Source organism: Physella acuta, unplaced genomic scaffold (genome assembly GCF_028476545.2).
Source record: "Physella acuta isolate Inbredline_101_S28 unplaced genomic scaffold, ASM2847654v3 ptg001446l, whole genome shotgun sequence".
In the NCBI taxonomy this organism is placed as follows: domain Eukaryota; kingdom Metazoa; phylum Mollusca; class Gastropoda; family Physidae; genus Physella; species Physella acuta.
The window spans coordinates 173885-185824 of NW_026732961.1; the positions used below are offsets into that span (position 1 = coordinate 173885).

General features: G+C 38.0%; 1 protein-coding gene across 2 annotated transcripts; it reads left to right on the plus strand.

Annotated features, from left to right (window-relative positions):
• Positions 1-1304: 1304 nt before the first annotated feature.
• LOC131927914 (uncharacterized) lies at positions 1305-6772 on the plus strand. Of its 2 annotated transcripts, XM_059283794.1 has the most exons (4): positions 1305-1830; positions 5319-5372; positions 5517-5762; positions 6233-6772. In XM_059283794.1, exons 2-4 carry the CDS (start codon positions 5336-5338, stop codon positions 6358-6360), a joined length of 411 nt encoding a protein of 136 aa, XP_059139777.1. In that variant the 5' UTR covers positions 1305-1830; positions 5319-5335; the 3' UTR covers positions 6361-6772. The 2 variants fall into 2 exon arrangements, with proteins under 2 accessions (XP_059139777.1, XP_059139776.1); XM_059283793.1 differs by having other exon boundaries at positions 1309-1830; positions 5282-5372; positions 5517-6772.
• Positions 6773-11940: the final 5168 nt, after the last annotated feature.

Below are 11940 nucleotides of genomic sequence, written 5' to 3' on the forward strand. Positions count from 1 at the left end.
AAATTGGTTTTAATATAATGGAATTTTAATTCACATAATGATTTTTGTCATAAAAGCATGATTAGGCTTTTATGTCAAGGTGACAGATTGAGACAAAGCTATTTCCTAGGTTATCTAAAGAGTTATTTGTGTATATAAATAGCCAGTGATATCTAAATATTTGTTTCTTTGAAATAATATATTTTGCCTCGGACAAAGAAAAAAGTATTAACTTTATGACAAATTATAAAAGAAATTCAAATGTGGCAAATTTGATATGAATATATTAGCTTAAATCTTATGAAAACTCTGGCATAAATAATTAATCCAAAGTCGGAAAAATACTCTACTTGTAATTTCCTAATGTAAAACTTTGCGTTCAGCAACAGTAAATAAATAAAATACACAAAAAAACTTGTGATTAATTTAAGTATTAAATTTTAAAAACATGAATATAGATTAGCTTTGAAATTTGATATTAAACATAGCATTAAAATATTTTAATTGATAATGACTGTCGCGCAGTAGTCGAAATGTTGGCTAAACTCTATATTCGATATTTATGACCTCAGCAACAGCAGAATTGAGGCTCTTATTTCATCATTCAGCAGACGTCGTGCACATATTTTACTTTATGTATAATTAATCTAGATTCAAGATCTAAATCTAGAAAAAATTCCTATATAAGTTTATACCAGTGTATGTGAGAAATGTTTATTTTGGTTGCAAAAGTTTATTATGAAGTAGATAATTCATTTGTCTTAAACTTATACATTTTGGCTGTAAAGTGGCTGGTATTTTTACACAATATTTTATTAGCTTATGAACAGAGTTCCTTCCAGGCATCTCTTCGGGGGGGGGGGGGGGGGGGGGCTCTGACCCCCTGAAAAAAGTCTACCGCCCCCCCCCCAACAAAAAAAAATAGAGAAAATATTTACTTTTAACAGTGTCCGCCCCCTCCCCCAGACATTTTAATCCGCACCACCCCTCCCCCCCACCCCCGAAGAATAAAAGTCTTGAAGAATCACTGCTTATGAAAATCAAATACAATTAAAGCCATTTAATATTTTAGTCAGCATTGTTAATTAAATAAATGTAATCACATTTATAACATCGTTCCTAACTTTTCAAGATGAAATGTACTTTGTTTAAGTCAGATAAAATAATTCTGTGTGCTGTAATTAAAATATTTTATATTTTAATTTCTGTACTTTAATATTAGACGTTAAATAAAGTCACCTAGATTACCATTCGACTAGGATATAGTTGATTCAACAAAAACTAACTCGATGCATTTGTCTATTCTTTGATGAAAAAAAAAAACTTCTAAAATACAACATTCATTAATAAAGACAATATCATTATATTTCCACTCATTTCAATCCAGTGTACTACATTTTCTACTTTCATGTATTTTCATGTCATAAAACTAAATAAATTATTTGAGGACCCATGCAAAAGTATTTGACTGGGTGTTACAGGTCACAAGCTCAACCAACATCAGACATCACAAGCTCAGTCAACATCAGACATCACAAGCTCAGCCAACATCAGACATCACAAGCTCAGCCAACATCAGACATCACAAGCTCAGCCAACATCAGACATCACAAGCTCAGCCAACATCAGACATCACAAGCTCAGCCAACATCAGACATCACAAGCTCAGCCAACATCAGACATCACAAGCTCAGCCAGCATCAGACATCACAAGCTCAGCCAACATCAGACATCACAAGCTCAGCCAACATCAGACATCACAAGCTCAGCCAACATCAGACATCACAAGTTCAGCCAAAAACTGAGACAACAAATGGTTGCCTCATATGTCACTATAAAGCTAGGTCAATGGTAAGCTTATACTAGGTAGTGCAAACTGGCGAAAAAGTGCGTTTTAGGGTCAGTTTTTGCGGTTTTCAAAAAAAAAATTTCACTACTTCTAGTTGTCCTATAAGAATAAAAATTATATGTCAATAAAGTTTAAGTCTTTATCTGTCTTAATCTGGTATTTTTATATCTGTAACACATGTTTGAATGTGTTTTATATTTGTTTGAAAAGTATCAGTTACGTCAACAAATTTCACCGTTTTGCGTGTACCGATCGACCCCACACTGTTTTATTTAGTCGCGGCTTCGCGACGAAGCATCGTAGAAGCATAATCTTAATGTCATTTTAAAGATCGAATTCTAGGCTATCGTTTGATGTATAAATTGAAAAAATAACTTGTTTATTTCATTTTAAAAATACAGATTTTAAACTTTAAATGACGATATATACACGGAAACAAACTAATTCTGTTTCAATTTTTACACCGATGTAAAGTTCAGTTTTATAACTACTTTGTGTTGTAAATTCAAGTATTTCTGATTTACGGTCGCGAAGCCGTACCCCCAATAAATATATAACCCTCGAGTCGACTTTTAGCCCCGAGTAAGTTGCTCGCCGAACGGTTTTAAAGGTTGACGACCGATGATGCTAAACGGATTTTACCCTTGCTAGAGCCTTCAAACAAGTTGTAAGTATCATTTTTAAAGTTTCATTTCCATTTTAATAAATGAATTTTAAGTTTGAATGTCAGTTTGGTTTAATTAGTACACGTTATTAATGTAAATTTGAACGCTACAAGTCCACAGTTTTAGCGTGTGAACTACGCTTGTACACAGGGTGTGTTTAGACGTGAAGCTATTTAATTCAGGACATTCTAGGGACTTGAAATATTGATGCACTTAACTATTAGATGCTAGTGTTTACTAATTCTTTAAAATCTATTGACTGGGATCAATGATAGGGTCGTATTACTACAGTTTATCTGGACTATCACGTCAAAATTATGAATCGACAAATTCAAAATGGCCACCAGACTATCCTGGTTACTATGTGGACGAACTCAATTATTTACAGGGAACGAAGGTTAAATACTTATAAAATACTAATGAAACACAAAAGAAATTTATAATTATAATAACTATACATTTTTATCAATGTATTTAAAACAAAAGACACTAAATTTGAAGGACTAATGTGATTAATTTTTTTATTTTCTGTTGTGCACTCTGATTCTGATTCCCCTGCTGAATAATGTGAAATGGTCTGCGCCAGTCTCCTTAATAAAATGTACCAGATCAATTTTTAGATGGTTGTGCAATTTATTAAGATTGTACATGTTGTGACTTAGTTTAAATGTTATATTAGCTGTAAGTGTAAGTAGTACTAGTAGTATTTCTCATTATTTATTTATTTTATATGCATATAATAGTAACAATGAAGGACAGTTAAGTTGCCCTATAGGATGTTGAGAACCACAGTATGGCATCTTCATCATTGGATATCTCAACCATTGTGGGACAAGCAACGATTATTTCAAATTTCATTCAGTAGAATTACTCTTAAAAATATATATAAAAAATATAAATTACTTTTAACAAAAAGGTGTTTTCAGGCTTTTTCATGTTCCCAGTTATAGTCATAGGACAAATAGTAGGCCTACACAATAGGCTAGTAGTAAATTTAATTATATTTTATTAATCACTAAATCAATTGTTCGTTCCATAGCTGGAGACATTTACGGTGGCCTATCCAGAACTTTCCTTACAAGGGAAGGGAAGAAGGCCAAGACCCCACTCCCCCCTCCCCCCTACTATTCCCAAAACATATTACTTACTCTTGATGCTCCACAAGATCAAGGTTGAGGGAAACAAGACGTACAAAGATGTTCCCCCAAAACTGTTCCCCCAAAGCAGTTATCAGGTTTGAAAAGAAACCAAAGCATGTGGCATCAACTGCTGCATCACTTGTAGGCATCACGTCTTTATTAAACTACATTACATTACATTTACTCTACTAAATTTTGATTCTTTTTCTCCTGCACTAGATAACTGTGGTATTTTTTAAAATAATATTTTAACTCATGTGATTTTTGAAAATAATTAACACATTTTTCCACGTCGATGTTACCAACACAATAATTTAAGAGTTATTCCAAAGCAAAAAAAAAATTGAATTTTTTTTTTTTTTTATGAAAATAAAAAGTGACCAAAACGCATTTTTGTCATTTTCAATTATTTTTTTACCTTAGAAAGACTCATTTTAGATGACTGAAAAAAATTGAGCATATATATTACAAACTTTGCAGCAACTTTACCAATTTCCACAATTCTATGTTATTTAGTTTAAAAAATACGGGTTCTCAAAAATGGCACTTTTTGAAAATCAGTTTTTTACCAAATTTTGCTTTTTTAAAAATCGCATAACTTTTTTATTTATTGAAATATTTTTATAAAATTTGTGGCATAGACCTTACAATTAAAAGTTCTTTCATGACATACTCACTCCAGAAGTCTGCAATCAATAGTTAATTTCAGTTTGGACTACCTACTTATACATTATTCCATAGTGCATATTTAGATATTTGGCATTAAAAATGAGAATTTCATTAATATTAAAACCTGATTTTTAAAAATACTTTAAAATATGGTTAATTTTTTTTTTACTTAAGTTAAATAAATTTAAAACTGTTTCTTAATATATTTTGCCCCTTCGTATATCTTTACATGTTTACATTTTTATTCTTCAGTTTAAGAGTTAGTGAAGAAATATAGCATTCAGTAAGAAAAATCAGGACAATAAACACAATGATTTTGAAGTAGAATTTTGAATGTTTGAATTTTAAAATTTTAAAAAATAAGTTTTACAGCATAAACAGATGACGTAATTAGTGAGTGGTGGTATGCTGTTGCCAAGAGCTTCTGTATCTGTTGTGAAAACTAATTCCTTTTAATTAAATCTAAACTTAAACAATTCATGTATATTTTCAATGCTGATCACTCAGATAATCTTTATTAAGCTGAAATCATTTCAAACATTTTCAATTGTTGAATGACATAAAATTAAAATGTATTGTACCAGCAAAACTTTTCACATATCAGTAAACAAAGTTATCAAAGTTTAAAAAATATGCCTAACTAATCACCTAACATAAAGTACAATTTAATTTTGCTTAATAAATTAAAACAATTGACACAATTAAAAGGAATTGTTAATTTATATAACTTTTATATTGTTCCACTCCTAAGTTTTATTTTTAAAAATACTCAAATTATTGTAACTAAATCAAGATTAATACGTCTCACAGTTTCATATAATTTAAATATTGTATGAGATGTGTCAAAGAGTTTTTAAAAGAAATTAAATATACATATACAGTCAAGCCTGTTTCTCAATCTGATATTGTAACATATAAGTGTGTTGGGAGAGAGGGGGTTGGGGGTGGCTTGCTGACATAATTGCATACATCATTCACAGGCTGTGTAATCAATTCAAATTTAATTTCACATTAAAGAAAGTACAATTCTAAACATGGCTGAAACATACAGTGAACCTGAATTTGTACCAGGTAAGATATTTTTAGGTAGGAAATATTTTCAATAGTTAAGTTTTAATATTATAAATGATCTTCCATTGTAGCTATATATGTTAATATATTACATTACAGTTTAGTCTTTCTTTCAATAAATTCTCTCCCCTTGTGTCTCTCCAGGACATCATGAAGCCGAGATCTGCTATGGAGGTGAAGCTGACTTACACAAGCACTACACTGACTGTAAGAAGAATCCCGGTCATGTCAACTTTATACCTGTTAATGATTTTAACTTGGATCATCTCCCCTCACAATACCGTGACGTCATCATGTTGGAGCTAATCAAAGCTTTGTCTGCCCTAACGGTCCTGATAAAGGTCAAGTACACCAGTCTAGAGAGACCAAAGTCTGTTCCATGCTTCAGTGGTCAGTATCCATGTTATAACATCAGAGGAAGTGACGTGTTGAGGACAGGGACGGGGTGGGTGTATCATGTGGTCAAGTACACAGAGAGTGACAACAAGGGCACTTGTCCATGTGGCAAGTGTCAACACTCTGACACACCCAGCAAAGTGTGGGGGGAGGTTTGTGTGAGGACAGCCACACACTTGGTGTTTGATGACAGTGAGGCGAGACAGACCAGGTGTGTTGTAGGTTATGATAATAATAAAAGTCCTGGGGTCAGTCTTGATGGCTGGAGGGTGAGGGTGGTAGACATTAAGGGAGACTGCTGTGAGTTTACATGTGTGTCATGTGACTTAGAGTTGCTTGATGAACTGGACAAGATGTGGCGGCACTTGTATGATCTATGTTGGAAAGTAAGGGACACAATCGCGATATTTGATGCTGACTATTTTACCGTTATAGTGTCACATCCTCATGGCTGTCCTAAACAGGTCTCTGTAGGACAATGGACATACAGACATGTGAGGAGAGTTTTGACCACCACCAAGTGCAAGTACACGTACACAACGTGTACATGTCCTGGCTCCAGTGGAGCGACTGTCTACATGGTGGGATATGACGGGTGGTGGTCGTCACTGGCCCACAGTGGATCAAACTCTAAAGGAAATTATTGTGGGGAGTGTATGTAGCTATTAGTTCACTCCCCTTGTCTAATGTAAACAAACAAAATGGCGGCTCTCTTCATTAAACTTGTGTGTGTCAAGACTTGAATGTCTTCATCAGCAACTTTGTATTCTGGTGAAGGCAAGAAATAGTTTAGTTTTTTAAATATCATTTGTTTAGACTTGTTAGACACATAAACAAAATTATAAACAAATGTTTATTGTTGAGAAATAAAATATTTATAGGCTACACTTGTATCTTTGTTTTGTTTAAACCTCCACATTAGATTTTTCATCGCCATCATTGTCTTTATACTATAATTCATATTTGTATTTGTTTACAAAACTGTATTGATGTCAATAAAGTATTATCAGATTTCAAAGTTTTTTTCATTCATTTTGTTATCGTTGATAATCTTTATGTCTTGTATTGATGATAAACAGGATGGTAGTGAAGAGAAATGTCGGCAGACAAGTTCGTAGCTGAGACTTAATGTCGGCAGTCAAGTTTGTAGTTGAGACTAAATGTCGGCAGTCAAGTTTGTAGCTGAGACTTAATGTCGGCAGTCTAGTTTGTAGCTGAGACTTAATGTCGGCAGTCAAGTTTGTAGTTGAGACTAAATGTCGGCAGTCAAGTTTGTAGCTGAGACTTAATGTCGGCAGTCAAGTTTGTAGCTGAGACTTAATGTCGGCAGTCAAGTTTGTTGACTTAATGTCGACAGTCAAGTTTGTTGACTTAATGTCGGCAGTCAAGTTTGTAGCTGAGACTTAATGTCGGCAGTCAAGTTTGTTGACTTAATGTCGACAGTCAAGTTTGTTGACTTAATGGCGGCAGTCAAGTTTGTAGCTGAGACTTAATGTCGGCAGTCAAGTTTGTAGCTGAAACTTTATGTCCGAATATGGCATACGACATACGGTGCTAATCCAAGTTTTGTCTGCCCTAACGGCCCTGCTCCATGTTTTAGTGATCAGAATTTATTTTATAACACCAAAGAAAGTGATATTTTGAGGACAGTGCCATAAAAGGTTGTGGCGAGTGATCAAATAAAGAATGACGATAAGGGCACTTGTCCATGTGGCAAGTGGCAACACTCGGACACACCCAGCAAAGTGTGGGGGGGGGAGAGGTTTGTGTGGTGACAGCCACACACTTAGAGTTTGATGACAATGAGGCGAGACAGACCAGGTGTGTTGTAAGTTGTAGGTTTTGATGAAAATAAAAGCCCTGGGTAATTTATGATGGCTGGAAGGTTGGGAATGCAAAGACTAAGAGAGACATGGGCGAAACTACCATACCATCAGACCGCTTTTATTATCACCAAATTCATTTAAAAAAAAATTATTTAAATTTTTTTTATTTTCCCCTTGGTTTTTAACCCACGGTGGAACGGAAGCCGAGTTCTCTTTCTCCTATTACCAAATTATTTGGAAAAAAAAATCAAAGCCCATACCTTGAGAGGTCGCTAGATCATGTAGACGACCATCCCAAATTCAAAAGTTTCGATGATAAAGTACTTGAGGTCTTTGATGTGTCCATTTCAAGTCCGCCCCCCCCCCCACCCTTTTAGCCTCACAAGTAGTGTATAGTATAGATCATGGAATCCTAAACTGTGAGTCGAGATCCCCAGGGGGGGGGGGGGGGGGGGCGCGAACTGGTTTACTAAACCAAACAAAAAATTCTCTAAACAATTTTATAGTTTAAAGTTTTTAATGTTGTCTTGAAGTTTGAGTACTTTCACATTAAACAACGAAACACGGAGTGATTCCTTGGAATACTTCTATACTATACTTTTTAAATTTTTACTTTCTCGTATACGAAGTATAGAGGAAGTATTGTAATAGTGCAAAAAATCGAAATCACGATTGTCACAAATCTCTACGTTTTACACCTCACTGAGTAGGAGAAATAGTTTTGCAATTAGTCCGTATGTCTATGTGTGTATGTGTATTTGTCTGTGAACACGATAGCTTAAGTAGCGTTACAGCTAGTTTGATGAAATTATATATACGAGCCGACCCGCGGAGTATCATACGCCGCTATTTAGTTGTTTTTTCTACTTTTCAGTAATTCATAATTTGTGAATTCGACAGTACCAATGCTGCCACTGAAAATATTTGCTTTAAAACACTAAACCCCCATTCCCCCCCCCCCCCCGTGAAAGCAGCCTCCTCTTAGTTACCTCCTCTAAGTTTAAATTAGTTTCAAACTGAATTATCTGCCCCTAATAGCCGTAACCAAACTACAACTCACCTGACCATGTGAGGGGGGTGGGGGTGGGGTGGGGGGGGGGGGTGGTAGCGATAGAGAGGAAGAGAGGGGACTGCAAGGCGCGCGCTTGCAGCTTGTTTTCTAACGGCTCCCAGAAGAGAATTATATATAGACCTATATATAGATAAGTATTATATCAAATTTGTAGTTCTGTATCAACTTTTTAGCGATTTTCGATAACTGGAAGTGGACTTATTCTACATTTAGTTTTTCAATAGCCTATAACTTGAGAACTGTTTCACATAGATAAACAAAATTTCACATATAACTAAAATATCTAATTTTCCGCCTTCTGTCAACTTTTGAGTAATTTCCGTTGATCGAAAGTAGTAGTCTACGCTAATTCCGATTTCTCAAAAAAACGCATATGAATTTATGAAGTACTAGTATTCTGCACTGATATACACTTATTGTTTGCCGTTCACTTGGTGCGCACTTCTTTTTTCTACGAGGTTCTATTCTACTTTTTAAAAAAGTTAAAGTAATTAAAAATGGATTAAAAAATCAGGTCTATATCCCGAGTTGCCATCCCCCATAGTATTATATAAGAATATTCGAGGAAGTTTAGGGGAGATTACTCCCGCTTTAATTATTTTATTATTTTTTCCGATTTAGCTTTTGTATGCGAAATCTCGTGATTTCTGAGAGGTTTTGTTTTTCCAACTGATGTTTTAAAAACATTAAAAGAGACTTGAAGGTTCCAGATTGTTCTTAGTCTTTTTGAGTTCTTTTATCGAGTTCTTTTGTCGGTACAAAGCTAGTTGCAAACGCCAGAGACTTTCACCATTGAAGGAAACACATCATTAAGGAACACTGGAGGCCTTGCTCTCTATTACTAAATAATAGTTGTGTCGCTGTGTGCTAGGAATCCGTGAAATATTTTTGAAGTCACAGTAATATGGTTGAAGTTATATCTCCTATATAAATTGTATATCTTATATATTTTGTCCTCTTATTGTATGCAGTGTACTCTTTCTGTTTTCAATAAGCATATTAATTTTAACTGTAACTGCCTATTTATATCCTTTCACCCCATCCCCACAGTGTCAGGCATCTCTATCTGGCAGTCCAGCTCTCTACCGCTAGACCACTCCGTCCCCTGTATACTAGGAACCCTCTACCGCTAGACCACACCGTCCCCTGTATACTAGGAACCCTCTACCGCTAGACCACACCGTCCCCTGTATACTAGGAACCCTCTACCGCTAGACCACACCGTCCCCTGTATACTAGGAACCCTCTACCGCTAGACCACACCGTCCCCTGTATACTAGGAACCCTCTACCGCTAGACCACTCCGTCCCCTGTATACTAGGAACCCTCTACCGCTAGACCACACCGTCCCCTGTATACTAGGAACCCTCTACCGCTAGACCACTCCGTCCCCTGTATACTAGGAACCCTCTACCGCTAGACCACTCCGTCCCCTGTATACTAGGAACCCTCTACCGCTAGACCACACCGTCCCCTGTATACTAGGAACCCTCTACCGCTAGACCACTCCGTCCCCTGTATACTAGGAACCCTCTACCGCTAGACCACTCCGTCCCCTGTATACTAGGAACCCTCTACCGCTAGACCACTCCGTCCCCTGTATACTAAGAACCCTCTACCGCTAGACCACTCCGTCCCCTGTATACTAGGAACCCTCTACCGCTAGACCACTCCGTCCCCTGTATACTAGGAACCCTCTACCGCTAGACCACTCCATCCCCTGTATACTAGGAACCCTCTACCGCTAGACCACACCGTCCCCTGTATACTAGGAACCCTCTACCGCTAGACCACTCCGTCCCCTGTATACTAGGAACCCTCTACCGCTAGACCACACCGTCCCCAGTATACTAGGAACCCTCTACCGCTAGACCACTCCGTCCCCTGTATACTAGGAACCCTCTACCGCTAGACCACACCGTCCCCTGTATACTAAGAACCCTCTACCGCTAGACCACTCCGTGCCCTGTATACTAAGAACCCTCTACCGCTAGACCACTCCGTCCCCTGTATACTAGGAACCCTCTACCGCTAGACCACTCCGTCCCCTGTATACTAGGAACCCTCTACCGCTAGACCACACCGTCCCCAGTATACTAGGAACCCTCTACCGCTAGACCACTCCGTCCCCTGTATACTAGGAACCCTCTACCGCTAGACCACTCCGTCCCCTGTATACTAGGAACCCTCTACCGCTAGACCACACCGTCCCCTGTATACTAAGAACCCTCTACCGCTAGACCACTCCGTCCCCTGTATACTAAGAACCCTCTACCGCTAAACCACTCCGTCCCCTGTATACTAGGAACCCTCTACCGCTAGACCACTCCGTCCCCTGTATACTAGGAACCCTCTACCGCTAGACCACACCGTCCCCAGTATACTAGGAACCCTCTACCGCTAGACCACTCCATCCCCTGTATACTAGGAACCCTCTACCGCTAGACCACACCGTCCCCTGTATACTAGGAACCCTCTACCGCTAGACCACTCCGTCCCCTGTATACTAGGAACCCTCTACCGCTAGACCACACCGTCCCCAGTATACTAGGAACCCTCTACCGCTAGACCACTCCGTCCCCTGTATACTAGGAACCCTCTACCGCTAGACCACACCGTCCCCAGTATACTAGGAACCCTCTACCGCTAGACCACACCGTCCCCAGTATACTAGGAACCCTCTACCGCTAGACCACTCCGTCCCCTGTATACTAGGAACCCTCTACCGCTAGACCACTCCGTCCCCTGTATACTAGGAACCCTCTACCGATAGACCACTCCGTCCCCTGTATACTAGGAACCCTCTACCGCTAGACCACTCCGTCCCCTGTATACTAGGAACCCTCTACCGCTAGACCACTCCGTCCCCTGTATACTAGGAACCCTCTACCGCTAGACCACTCCGTCCCCTGTATACTAGGAACCCTCTACCGCTAGACCACACCGTCCCCTGTATACTAGGAACCCTCTACCGCTAGACCACACCGTCCCCTGTATACTAGGAACCCTCTACCGCTAGACCACTCCGTCCCCTGTATACTAGGAACCCTCTACCGCTAGACCACACCGTCCCCTGTATACTAGGAACACGTGCAATATTTTTGCTGACAGATCTTTTACAGCCGTACAAATGAATAACAATAATTTTGTCATAATTCGTGATAAGCGCGATAACTAGATAAAAGCAGAAAACGTAAGTATTTTCATTGTTACTTCCCTTGGTTGAAAACTTTTTAAACAGGACTATGATAAAACAGCTGGTTATAAGAATATC